Source organism: Gadus macrocephalus, chromosome 4 (assembly GCF_031168955.1).
Source record: "Gadus macrocephalus chromosome 4, ASM3116895v1".
Classification (NCBI taxonomy): domain Eukaryota; kingdom Metazoa; phylum Chordata; class Actinopteri; order Gadiformes; family Gadidae; genus Gadus; species Gadus macrocephalus.
The window spans coordinates 11,974,831-11,989,430 of record NC_082385.1 but is presented as its reverse complement, the minus strand read 5'-3'; the positions used below and the strand labels follow the sequence as shown (position 1 = coordinate 11,989,430).

Below are 14,600 nucleotides of genomic sequence, written 5' to 3'. Positions count from 1 at the left end.
GGTGGTCTTTTGGTTATAGTTTACATATTCCAACATCATTTCTCCCTAAAATATCTTGGTCGGTCAGTGTAATATTATACTGTTTTATGAAACCGTTTACATATATCTGTATTATCTTTCTTCCCACACGATGGTGTCCGCACTATTCACTTTAACAAGTGGTGACAGCTGCAATTAGTGTGTTTGGCAGCAGTATTCATGTGAAATGTTACACATTCTACGCATACACACGTTTGCACTAATGTGTGTGTTGTGCTGATGTGTGAGTGGGCCTTCATTTCACTCGGTGGTGGCCTTTGATTCACTGATAATGTGGTCAAGATGTTACAGTACAAAATAACCCTTAGGTCCAAAGCTTCTGACAACCATTCTTGTATTTGTGGTGCATCATGGCTTGCAGTAGCAGGTGGTCAATATTATGAGATCACTTTCATTGAGAGCCACGGCATCTCCGTTGCACTGCAGTTCAAGTTAGATTTCACCAGTGTAAATGTGTTCACTTTTACGCACCAAACTCAAGCCTTGTTTTATTTCTCGTCTGTTCCCTGGCGTATTCTTACTCGATATTCTACAAAGTTTGCCAACTTCTATGAAGTTTTTTGTCAGTGTACTTTGTATTTGGAACTTTGCTTTTTGATATTGTCGTGGTTGTCTTCTTTCGTGTTAACCTGTCATCAGACATATGTTGTTACTGCAAAAAGCCCGTACACAGAGTTAGCATTTTGTAGACGTCCTGAATACTGTCTGGTGGTCAATTCCCTCCAGTGTAATGTGGCAGCAGCACCACCTGGAAGCATTCACTCAAAGAAACCATTAGGGCTTATTAGAATATAAGAACCCCACCATATCTATGTACCCTTATATAGTACGTAGATAGGGTCATATATATATACAGTATATCCAAGCAGCTTGGTATATATTCAGGAAAAGGCAGAAACTATCTCAATGTCTTTTGCTTTCGAAGGAGACAAGAATGGAAAGAATGGAGGATCTTTCATTTCCAACACGGGGGAAAGCCAGGGTTGTTTCTTGTTGTTGTTGCTGTCACTTTGAGCTGCATGGGGTGAAACATTGTTGGATCTGTTTTGTCAGCTGAGCGGTGGAATGTGCTCAAGGCCATTCATTGCACCGAGATATGTGCTGATGTATTACAACCCCCTGTATCTGTTTACAACCTCTCGTTTGAAGTCATGTAATGTAAGTGCCATGCTATTTACAGTACAGTCCATCAATCCCCCAATATACACGTTATTTTTATTTTATTTTGAGTGTTTCAACATAAGATATGACAGGAGAAAAGGCTTGGGCAATTCGAGGAAAAACGCAACAGTTTCATATTTTTTCCACTAGAGGGGTGTAGATTGCTGTGTCTGGATTCTCAGGGAAACTTCATGTCACTCGTGGATTCAGCCGTTTTGGCACTATCATTAAGTATTAACACGAATGGCATAGTGATGTCAACGAAATAACTTGCAAGTGTTTGCTTTGCTAGTATTTTCTCATTTCTATATTGACATAAGCTTTTTTTGTATTATTATCATTATTATTATTATTATTATTAATATTATTATTATTAATGTCACCATTATCCATACCCAAGATGACAGGGTTTAATGTCGAAACATTAATGTTTAAAATTACTTTAGAAAAAGGTACATTTCTGGTTTCCTTTGTTCATATCTGTTAGGCATTGATGCGTCCATGTATGGTGTGATTGCTTTGCACTGTTTCCCACACCATCACAGCTAATGGTGAACGAGTGTCCCTCCACATCCTGGCTCATGCATGCCATGTATTCCCATCTGTGACAGCCGAGGATGAATGGTGGTTTCTGTAGTTGTGATACAACACTCCCAGCGCTGTAAGAGTTCTGCACATGCCCACTGTGTGGCCAGGCCAACTATTGTAGTTTGCCTGCAGCATTTTAAATGTTTGCAAAAAATATAATTGACAATAGAAATTCTATTATAATTATTAGCGTTATTATTATCAATTTTTTTCAGTTTTTGTGGGAATTTGTGGCAGGTATTCTAAGTGTGCTTTTCTTTTTGAAATTTGAAGGTTTATCAAGGTTGTTTCAATATTTATATCAGCCAAAAGTAGATAAATAGAGAAGAAGCCTGCTTATCGATTACGAACCTTAAGACGTAACGGAACCTTTGTTTTACTATTAATGTCTGTTATTAGACATTTCCTTTGAAAATCAATTGTTGGATTGAAATGCACATGAATCATATAGAGAGATGGTACAGATCTCTCCTCCTATACAGCCATCGTTGGATGGATGTGGAGCTTAGATCATCATGTGTGACAACCTATGATGACCAGCACTCTAAGGGTTAAACTCCAAGGGACAGATGGAGTAATATGTTAGAGTGAGGAAACATCAGCTCCCTGAAGTTCCTATACATTAAAGATGTCCCCGTATTAATGAATAATACTGTTATGTATTCCATTTATTTCCTCGGAAATACCACAATGTGAAGAGATCTGTGTTTTGCTTACTGTAGGACAGGAATAGACCAACGAGGACGGTCGCTGTGCTCTATAAAGATATTTCTACAAATGTTTAATGTTGAACTATTATTATGATATTGTATTTTTCTGGTTGGTTGGGCTGTTTTGCACTTATTCAAGAGCAGGTTGGCCTTTGGGAGCGATGTGCTGCTCTGTTACACTGAATGAAGAGGAACAGGCTGATATCAGCCCCAGAACCCGCATGCTTCAATAAAGAAAAACCAATCACAGGACATGCTGGTGTACTTTTTCTTGATCTAATGTATCTAACGTGCTGTTATAACGATCACAGGTCAGACTTTACCTCTTTAAGTTAATCCATCACCTTGAATCACAAATAAAACTCATTGAATTGAAATGGGTTTTCAAGAGGCGTGCCCTGGACTATTAAAATATTCTCAGAGTCCAGTTTTATAATCATCAAAAACCATTATTGCAAATACAAATAAAATTCTTCCAAGGGCACATTGCTGCAGCTTTAAATATGTGGGACTGAGTTCTAGTGTAAATGGTATTTTTTTGTGATTCACACACACAAGTAAATATATCATTATACACAGGTGCTGAAAAGCCAAGGGGTTAAAGGTCTGACTTATAAAGACATTTGAAAAGTCCGACTCTATATGAGAACATTCATGATGAATTAGTTTCAATATCACCACAGCTGAGCTGACGCTGAACTTGAAATTATGGGCGTGGCTATTTGCCAACTGCGTTTATAAGTAGAGGCTGTAAACTCAAACCAAATAGACTACACTGTAGTACCTCTCTACAATATCCCAACGTAACCCCTATCTCGTTAGGTGAAGGCCGCATATAAGTAGCTTACCAAAAGTTTAATACAAGGATTGTCTCAGCATCCTTATCATGTGTAACGCTACCCTTCCTGCTGCACAGAAGAGGGCAGTGACGGCGCATGCGCATTGTCAGGTGGTTTGCTTGGGTTGTGTTTACAGCTCGGCTGGATGCTGTGGCTGGAATTGCTAGAGAGTACAATGTTGTGCCGAACGCCCATGAAATAACTATCACGGTGGAAAAAGGTAAGGCCAATGACACCTTTATGTGCATTCGTCTCCTAAACGGAAATGCTCCGTTTTGTAATCGATATTCTCTTTCAATTTGGTCTCAACTGTCATGTTAGCTTGTTTAGCTCCCGCTAGCTCCCAGTCTGGTCAGCCCCAGTCTCATCACGGCCTGTCGGAGGGCTTCATGACCGAGGACATGCGACACCTGTTTTTAGGGTGGATATTTGGTGTTTCTTTATTGTGCGGAGTGCAACACCCACTCTGCAGTGGTGCACATGTCCTCCCCTGGATGTCCTCCATCCCTGGACAGCTGTCGTAGTTTTGTCGGACAGCAGCGACCCGAGGCTCGGTCGGGTCCCCCCGCTGATGGCCAGCTCTTAGCATCCACATTCGGTCTTATCATGTAATAGTGGCTGACCAGCACGTCGTGTACACCTTGTTTTAACATGTGTTGGATCATCAGGCGTGGATCCTGAGGTGGCGCCGAGAAGTCTGTCTATACGTCTAATCTAAACGTCTCTGATTCGTTTGAAAAGCTTTCCCCTCTCATTCACATAAAGCGTATTTTTATTTTGGCCTGGCTATTGTGAATTGAAATGCTTATGGACAAGGTATTTGCGTTCTGCATAACCCCTCTTTCAGAAGTAGCCTTTATGATACACTTATGATGATATGATGGCCAAATTACATGTTTGGTATATATACCTTCTATTCAAACATTTACGATTTTAGAATGTATTATACGTTATTATGCCTAAATTTGCAAATACATTTGTAGCATATCTACTTTTTCAAGTCTTGAAAGCTTTTTAATCAAAATTAAGTTGACCTTTCCTTCATTCGACGACATTGAATATTTAATATTATCAGCCTTTTAATTAACCCCCGCCCAAATGCTAAACATGGGCAGGCCATGTGTTTTGAAATGTATTCTATGTATAACCCCACAAAAAATCAACAAATGTAATCTCAATCTTTGGCTCTGCAGTTAGACACATGCTGCTATAAGATAAGGTTTTATATTCTTGGCCTACGCCAACCTTCTGTATATGAGGCACACTCCTCTGCCCTCCTGTTGCACTTGGGTCATTCAGAACCGCACGTATTTGTAGGGCATGTCTTCCTCCAAGCAGGGGCTGGATGAATCATGCAGGAACACTTTGCCATGATCGTTTCACCCCAAATTGAACTGGCCCTACCCAACAGTGCTGCAAACAGCCTGTTTTCCCAACGCATGAAGGTTCCCAGCAGGGGTTGACTTCCTGGGACCAAAGCTTTCATGTTGCTGAAACCATTCAGAGAGCCACATGCCCACCCTGTGACATGTTGTGTTGTCCTGTTGGAAGTGTGCTTATGCTTGTAGCTAAGCCAAAGTCTTTCTCTGCTTTGAAACGGCCCCTAGTGACGCTCCTGTGACTATAGTGCCGTCGCTGACTGGGCACATTTTTGGATGACATTGGCACCCAAAGTGGTCTTGCGTGTCTATCTGCAATAGAAGAGACTGTGTTTTTCCACCTTTCTACAATGGTCCTTTCTTGATCTGTGGGGCAATTGGTGTACAGAACTTTGTGTACTCTAATGGTGGCACCAGAGGCCATGCTATGTACATTCAGCATATGGGCCCAGCCAGCAGAGAACGTTTTAAACAATTATCCTATTGTATCAGTTACCACATTGTGTCTTTAAATTCATATCAATACCCATAGCGTAGCTCATAAGGATGGGGGGGGAGAAATGATTCACGTGATTATCGCAATTCCTTGCTTCTTCAATACTTTTATCGACAAATATATAATTTGGTCATTAGAGTTGGGAATTAGCATAATTGAAGTTTGACTGATGCTATATGGCAAGAGGCATTCCGCCCCGTTTCTGCAGAAGCGTCGTTCAGAAAATGAAACCAAATGCCAAGAGAAAAACGATTGGAATGCAGAGCATGAAGTCCTCAGTCTTTTTTGAATTAAATGAATGGGAAAGTAATTATAAAGAACAATATAAAATGGAACATTATATATTACAGTACCTGGGACCCAGATTCTGATCAACAACATGATTATAGCATGATTATAACATGTTATATCAGGAGGCTAATGTTGGACCAAGGTACCGATCACTGTATCGATATAACAATGTTGTATCAGGAGGCAAATGTAGGACCAAGGTAATGTAGGACACATATATTGATCAACAGTCAATATGCTAGTCGACCAAGAAGATGATTGGAAGTTCCTTTATGCTTAAGTTACAATATTGTCACATGAACACAGCATACTAGACTCAAGCATTGGCAACTTCTAACTGTTGATGGCATTCAAAAGCTCTCAAGGCTGTGATCTTTTTGTTGTTGTATTGATCTAATTGGACCCTTCTGCAATGATTGCAGTGATGCTACATTCAGCAGTCTTATTTTCAAAGTGACTTATAAATTGACTTAAACAATTATACCATGAATAAAGTACAGTGTTTCCCATACATAGACCATTGTGTGGCGCGGCGCCACAGAATCAACATCGAGCGCCACGAATTGATTGTCATTTCTTCTTCTTATTATTATTTGTATTAATTTTTTATTTTATTTTTTTAATAACGCGATTTGGAAATCTAAAAATCGTTCCGTCCATTCATCTCTGCATAAGCCCATCATTCTCCATTGATCTCCCTGTCATTCACACACACACACACACACACACACACACACACACACACACACACACACACACACACACACACACACACACACACACACACACACACACACACACACACACACACAGGACTACTGTAACTACTATGGATTATGCATTAGATCACTGGGTAAGCACCCTTTGTTTGCATTCGTTTTTCATTTTTCACATATATCACATGACCTACTCAGCACAGCTACTGCTACTCTGGGCGGCAGTAGCTCGGTAGGTAGAGTGGGTTGTCTGGTAACCGGAAGGTTGCTGGTTCGATCCCCCGGCTCCTCCTAGCTGAGTGTCGAGGTGTCCTTGAGCAAGGCACCTAACCCTAACCCTAACTGCTCCCGACGAGCTGGCTGTTGCCTTGCATGGCTGACTCCGCTGTCGTTGTGTGAATTTGCGCGTGCATGGTGAATGTAAAGGAATATTGTAAAGCGCTTTGGGTGGCCAATGGTCAGAAAAGAGCTATATAAATGCAGTCCATTTACATTTATTTACTTTTATGAGATGCTTTCAATGAAATCTAGCAAAGAAAAAAACAGACATTTGAATGAGATGACTATAGAATATGTGTGGCCATCTGTTCGTTAAAGACCTACAAACAATTTGTAATATTTTATGTTTATATTCTCTAAATGACTAAATTGAGACACCTTTGTCGCCTGAGAAAGATGCAGTGGCACCTCTGCCAGGTCTACTGGCATCAGGATTATTAAACGTTTTAACTGCACGCACTTGACGTCTACCCAACAATGAAACCGTGGGAATGAGGGACTGGTCTGGGTGTGTTTTGGTTAGTACAATGCAATACTTGCTGGCCAAATCACACACCACCTCCTTCTCTACCTTCCCTTTTTCATCACTCGGTCTCCTATTGTGCGGCACCTTGTGACTCAGCAGCAGGCTGCTCGATTATGGAGAAAATTCTAATCACCATTATTTTGGTCAATATTGAAATCACGATTATTCAAACGATCATTTTTGAGTTTGAAAACATGATGTCTTTATTCAGCATGTCTCTCCCAATAACCCTTTGTAACTGAGAACTTTGAAATTTCGCCTTAAAAAAATACACAAAATGGCCAAAAAGAAAATTGTTTGATCGTTTGACGCTAAATCGAAATCGAGATCGAAATTCGATTAATCGCCCAGCCCTACCAGGAAATACCCTCCCCTATCTGGGACCCCATGGTCCTTTTACTTTTTCGTCTTGTTATCTGCCTTGCTACCAGTGTGTTGCCAGGGGAAGGGGACTGTGACTAGGGGTAGGCTGGGCCGGGGTCCAGCTGGCGGCCCAGAACAGAACCTCCAGTGCAGCTGCGGCAGGGAAGGGAGGGATGCTGATATTTAAGAGATGTGCATGGGGTTCAGTGCGCATCACTTCATGCTTGGATGTTTACGAAACTACAGTCAATGAAAATGTACTGTTGTTTCTTTGACAATTTGGCATTTGTGTTACAGATATATGCACTGTTTATCTTCTATCTTGCCTGCATCACCAATATAGGAGTTTGTGCCCTGTGTGGCATAATATTTGACGTTACCGAAGATATATATATATATATGGTGGTCAAAGTAACACTGCGTATCGGGTTCTTTAAGTTGATCATCATCATCACATCATCATTCATAGTATGAGCATAGTCAACAAGTAGTACCCTTTTTCTTTCATCTTTCCACTGTTGTCCGCAATAGCCTTCTTAGACAGTAATTGTGATAAAGTGCTACACAAACCCAACTTACTTGAAACATGCCTATTTATTGCCCACCAATAAAAGAAAGGGTTTTATACGTGCACTTTAGCGGCTCTATCCATTAACACGGGATATGGTCTATTTTGGCCCGGAGCTCAAAGTCCCAGGTGATCTCATTGGCCTTGCACACCTGGCCGTCATCCCAGAGAAACAACCCTCTATGCACGGCGCACACACACCACCAAGCTCTTCAAGCCCCAGAGGAGGTTTCTTCTGGAGGTTAGCATCACACAGTAGGCACTTTGAATCGCTAGAATCCATAGGCGGGCTCACTTCTTTCTCACAGAAAGGAAAGCTTGTTTTTGGGCGGTGCATACTAGTGTTGTACAGTGCTAGCCATTGTGTAATCACTTCCATCCTTTCTCAGCCTCACGGCCCTGTATCATCACATGTGGCAGGGATGTCAGGGATATCACTGCCACATGTCCAAGGCCTTCGGATCCAGTGGGATAAAGCACTGGTCTTCCCTACAGTATTACTGAAAAGGGGAGGGCAGATTGGATGGAGTTAGTGTGTATTGTAAAGTAGTGTGTGTTTCTCATATACATAAAAGCAGCTGAATTCTGAACAATACGCCACAAGTCAATGTTCAGGGTCTATCACTGCCACCATTACTACCCCGCAGAATCGGCAAGGTTATATCGTAGGCCTGAAACCTGATAGCTAATCTGATTGCTTTAATTATTGACCAAATAGAACAATAAAATTAGCCACAGAGATGTGTTGTTCCTTTTGTCCACAGAGGTCATCAGGAAGTAAAAAAAACATAAGAGTTCCTTTACACCATGCAAATGATCCACATCCTGAAATGAATGTGCATATTATCAGGGAGAAATTTCAAACTTTGTAGTAGTTGGATCACAGGACTAGCATACTGTGTGTTTGTGTATGTGTGTGTCTATATATATATTTATTATATATACACACACACACACACACACACACACACACACACACACACACACACACACACACACACACACTGGTTGTTATATTGCCACCGATTTTTCATTGGATGGATTGATTTGGCTGTGCATATTTATTTCAAGTCAGCTTTCTGGCAGATGGTAAAAAAACACAACTTGCGAAACACAAAGAATTGCCTAACTATGCAGTTTCATAGAATCATAGGTGTGTCCATTAACTGTATGCGTCGGGTTCATACACACTTGACTCATTTAATCTGTATTGCTCAATCAAGGGAACGACATCATTTCATTTTCTGAAACCGCGTGCATTCCTTGCTTGTACTGCCTGCTCCAGGATACAGTTGTACAACTAAACAAACAGTCCCTCCCTGCAAAAAGCTTACAGAAGGGTACCCCGCTCACACCCTGCAGTCTGCCACTTCCCCCTCCCTTTGCTTTTTTCAAACAGCGATTCGGCAACACACCAGTGTAAAACAACACCCCAGGACTTCCATTTTGGATCGACAGTTTCTCCATCAGTTTGCTTTGGACCTGGTAGGAAGAGAAGGCAGACAAAGCCTTGGTTGTTGCAGGATTGGTTGCAGGATCGCGATTCTTGGTTGAAAGGAAGCTCCCTGACCTTCCTTTCTACTACCGAGTACAGTGTTCACTAGATGGAGGCTGAGGATGGGGAGAGACGCAGAGAGAGAGAAGGCGCAAGGGGGAGAGTGGGCTGGGAGGGGGGGTTGGGGGAGAGAGACATCCCGAAATAGCTTGTTATGATCTCTCTGCCAAAACCTTCTGTTGCTCGACGCCTTCCTGGTTTGGGATTGCACGCCAAACCGGTTGCCTCGCCCGCTGGCCCTCCGTACAGCTGGAGATCCCTGGAAGCTTCTCCCTCACACAACAATGTGACAGGCTGCCCAACCAGCGCTGCCCAACCACCACTTGGTGCTACGCTTGGTCGCCTGTTAGTCTGAACTCAGAGACCTGTAGGACCCGATTCGCAGATTATATTCTTGAGTCTTTTTTCCTTCTCCGCGCATGTTTAGCATTCCAGGTCTAATTACTGGCATTTTAATGAGCTCATTCCTGGTTCTCTGTATCAGTCTCTGTTGTAACGAAAAGTTTCTTCACATGCAAAAAAAACTCTTGCATGAAATGTACAAAGAAACTGCAATATATTCAAATCAATGGAGGAAGTAATTAAGCATCATAACAGTGCTATTCAGCCTTCCCTACTTGCCATTTGGTCTCTTCCTGGTTCCCCTTTTACTACTTTACATTTGGTCTTTCTCTTCCTGGTTCACCTTCCCTACTAGCCATTGGTTGTTTCTCTCCCTAGTTCTCTTGACCAAAAAGAGAAGCTGACAGACAGCTGATGAGGCTAGGTTGAACCCAACAACCACACGCCCATGGGGCCGTACACACACTCGCATGCACACAGCAACCATACAAAGGACAGAGAAGCCCTTGCTAACAGAATCAAAGGGACCCCATCTATTCCTCTCTGCACCATACGTGCTACCTTAAGAGAAATGAGGCCTGATCAAAGTGATGGACAACAGGAGGCCGTCATTTAATTATATATATATATAATCATGTATATATAATATATAATTATGTGATAAAGGGTTTTCAAGGTGTGCATTAAGCATCAAAAAAGGATGTTCCGTTCTCACGATATTTCCATCTATTCATATTCCTGCTTCTCCTTCAAGCTGATTTGAATGTGTGGAGTCTATTGAGCCTTGCCACGTGGTAGACCAAGTTAGAACCCATTTACAATAATTCTTACCCGCTTGCATGGAGAAAGTGTATTATATATTGTTTGTTTTTTTACATCTGCTACCGCGTAGCCTATTTACAGCACAGTACAAGAGCATGCTTTACATACGTATGGAGAACTTCTCCTCAATGGTATTTACTTTCCATTTTGTTTAGTTCCACACAACCCCATACAATTGTGAAGTTGTTATTGTTCACTTTTTATCATCGCTTTAAAAAACTTGCAGCTAGGCTATACTCATGTCCTGACACCCTCCCCTGCCTAGTCTGTTTCAATGTGTTCTGCTCTCTTTCTCTCTCGCTTTGTCTCTCTCTCTGTCTCTCTGTGTCTCATCTGATTGTGATTCTATTGACCCAAAAGCATGACTCTGGCTTGTTCTGCCTGGACACCCATTGGCAAGGACATCTCTCCAACTGCAGATCGTCTTTTTCGTCCTTTGAGTGTGGTGCATTATGGGGGCCTCATAGCCGCTTCAATGAAAGCGTTGATTAAGTGAGCCTATCTAGATGTTCTTGACTTCTCCCACAAACTGAAAAGGTCACCATTTGTAAATCGGTGTCCACTGCTATTTTCTAATATGCTTTAAAAACTTTAGGAGGTCTTGGAGCTGCATCTGTTGGAGGAACTTTTTCAAGATATAGCCAGATTCGGTTTCTAGGAGCTAGATTTGTATTCTGCATCGTGTTTAATTTTTCATTGATATGTATCTAGTATCTACACCTCTACATTATTTATTCAGGACTAGTTGTTTGTTCGAGTGATGGTTGTAGAAAATGGCAGGTACATCCCACCCCTAGTGTGGTCATGTTTTCATGTGGCTCTGGGCACTCTCTGGTTTGTGCTCATTTTCATAAGGTTGCTTTGCGTATCGCTTCTCCTTGTGCAGGGATTCCATTTTAGAAAATGCACTAGAGACTCTGTGTACACAAGCACGGGGCAAATTGACGATAACAGTGAATCTGAATCAAAAGATGTTTCTATTGCTTTCCTCAGTAGTATGTCTGTATCGGCTCACTTTTTTGCACATCAGGACCATGGTTTGTTGTGGTGCCTACACAACAGGAATCTTTCGGCTAGGATGTTGTGTTGGCACGTTTTCAGTAACATCATGGATACTTCCTGGTAGGAACTAGGCCTGCCATACTTGAATTGAATTATCCACTAATGTGACAGACCGGGACAGGACTCTTATTTCCTGGACGGAAAGAAGAATGCCTCCCATGGAGTTTTTCTTAGAAATCATCACACAGCATTGCATTGCTTCGAGCTATCTTCCAAAATGTACAAAATGTGTGGATTATTTATGAATGAAAAGGTTATTGAAGTGCAATGTAGCCCTTGGGAGTTATTTATTTTTAGTTCTTGTGGGAGTCTTTGAGTTGATAAATTATTCTAGCTACTGTGATAAGATCTAAGCCCCATCCCATGGCCTCCATTAATAGATGAGAGGGAGCATGAGCAGGGGAAGATTCAGCCTGTTTTATCGGAAATATCAAGAACATGGAGTAGCCTCCGGTTCTTATCGCACATCCCAGGGACCTAAACCCGGAAAGGATTTACTCTTGTTTCTGTTGTTGTTTTGGGAAAGCGAGTCACCTTGGCACCATCTTGCTGGTCCTCTCTCCAGCGGGCCCGACAGAAGAAGCGTTCCGTGAACGTCATCTCGTCATGATGGCTTTTCTTCCCTCTTTTTCTTGTCCTTCTCCAGGTGATTTTGCCCATCCTCCTCCTCCACCTTCACCACCTCTTCTTCCTCCTCCTCCTCCTCCCTTCCGTCTCCATCCCATTCATGAGCTGCAGTGCGGTGGCTGGCTTCAGCGGCAGGCATGGATGACAAGGGGTCGGTGGGGAAGATCAGCCTCTCCTCAGACTCTGTGTCCACGCTCAACAGCGAGGACTTTGTCCTGGTGTCCCGGCTGGGCGACGACCACACACCCTCGTCGTCCACCAATAACGGTAGCGATGACGAGAAGCCCGGACTGAAGGTAAGCGTGGCCCCGCCAGGCCACCGGGTCAGCCCAAGGGACGCCCTGGCGACGAGGCGGTGGACCACAACAGCTGAATGCTTGTGTTGGGCGAGGATCAAATCTATAGATATACAGCTGAGGCTGAAACATCAGCCACTGCTTTACAATTCTTATCTTTCTTTAAAGATATGTGAAACAATTTTTGTTAACAGCATGGTTTTCTTTTTGATTGATTGGCAGTTAGTACTAAATATGCAATCTTGTTTATCATTGCAAAAGCTATTTGGAATAACATAAAAACTAACAAAAAATTGTTGGTAAAGGAGGAACTAAGGTTGCACAATAATGTATTTCTATCAGGATCGCGATTCACATTTCCACAACTGGCAGAACGTTTATAGAGATGAAAAGTTGAGAGGTTAAGGCTCTAATTGAATGCAGGTCTACAAACACTTGCTTGTCCAATTGAGTCACACATATGCCTCAGGTTTTTTTTTCTCACATTGTTTCTCTATGCAGATAATGTTTACTTGTAGCACATGCATAATGGAATGCATTCAAATGCCCACATTATTAAATGTTGCATCACAACACACCACGACTCCGCAATACCAAACACATTATCGGGATGTTTTCTTCATGTTATGCAGCCCTAGAAGGACCTCATGTCTTAACACTGTAAATGCATGGGATTTACGGCGGGAATTAATTCCTCTGGCATGATTAACCCAAAGCACATCAGTACATACATCATGCCCACATAACACTTGGTGAAAAGAAGCTTCTTCGTGTATTTGAAATCCCATCCCACAGTATTTCACTGCATCTCAAAGAGCATCAGCCTTACGTTACCGCTAACCATCGCACGCTTGGCTCCTATTTTAATACATCGTCCTCCTTAAGCATTTTCCTCCAGTGTCCTAAATGTTGTGTCTTCTAACTGGCTTGTTGTGTGACGTATCATGAGATTAGATCATCTACAGCAGGACGTGATCAGATGGTATTATAAATAATAAGGAAAGAATAAATAAGTCATTTCTAGAATAATGGTTATCCACAGAGTCTCTTTGAATACCTTATAAAGAGATTTGAGTTACCTCCTTTATACTTAAGGTTTGGTAACATACTAGTCGTCTTACATACTAGAGCTGTACCTTTCTGTTTATTGATTCATGCAGATGTATCCCGTGCTCCCAGGTTATAAATGAAGGCATTTCACATAATGGTTGATGATGATGTTCAGAAGGATTGAGCGAATCCTCCCCCTCACGGAGATGGTGCCTAGTTGTGGAGCTTAATTGAGCAGACATTCAGGTTCATCTACTACTGTTAAGCCCGGGTATGCAAAGAAAGCAAATCTAGTAAGGGCAGTGTTGCCTGTGGCGGGGCGGGAGCCCATTGTGAAGGAGGAGAATAATGCGATGTGTGGGAAGGGTGCGTCTTTTGTGCACAGAGATGCTTGTCATGGTGGAGGCACTACAGTATAGCGAGCCTGTTGGTCTGGTCCGATTTCCCCTCTTCTCAGATCTAGGTTACACCTTCGGCCTCCCATCACATTTCCCAGTTCCGATTTTGCTAAATTAGATTTGTGTACGTCTGACTACTGTACGTTTTCTATTTTTGTACTCTTGTTTGCATTGCTGCTCTTGAATGTGATCTGTGAGTTGTGAAGCCACCAGAAGGGGGCGCTATTGTAGCAGAGGTTCTAGCGTGCTTCAATTCCAGCACAGAAAACACAGACTTAACATTATATGAGTTGCTGGGGGATTTTGTGAGAGAAAGCCCTAACCCTTTTTCTCAGAAAAAACACTTAATTTATTCAAATAGTGAGTTTAATAGGTATTTGCCAGTGACCTCTCGGACAATAAAATGCTTGACTTCAACTAATAGGCATGAAGTTGAGATGCTGTGCATCGTGTGGCAGTCGAGATAAGAACTGAATTCTTTGTATACATACTG

The 14,600-nt window shown here is 42.1% G+C and overlaps 1 protein-coding gene across 3 annotated transcripts in view; it reads left to right on the top strand.

The window, feature by feature from the left end:
• Positions 1 to 3,380: 3,380 nt before the first annotated feature.
• LOC132456073 (rab GTPase-activating protein 1) overlaps positions 3,381 to 14,600 on the top strand; it is a 67,598-nt gene continuing 56,378 nt past the window's right edge. Inside the window, exons 1-2 of one of the 3 annotated variants that reach the window (XM_060050251.1) lie at positions 3,381 to 3,557; positions 12,383 to 12,659. In XM_060050251.1, coding sequence (XP_059906234.1) covers positions 12,501 to 12,659 — 159 coding nt within the window. In that variant the 5' untranslated portion in view covers positions 3,381 to 3,557; positions 12,383 to 12,500. The remainder of the gene's footprint in view (positions 3,558 to 12,382; positions 12,660 to 14,600) is intronic. The other 2 variants (XM_060050252.1, XM_060050253.1) reach the window with 2 other exon arrangements.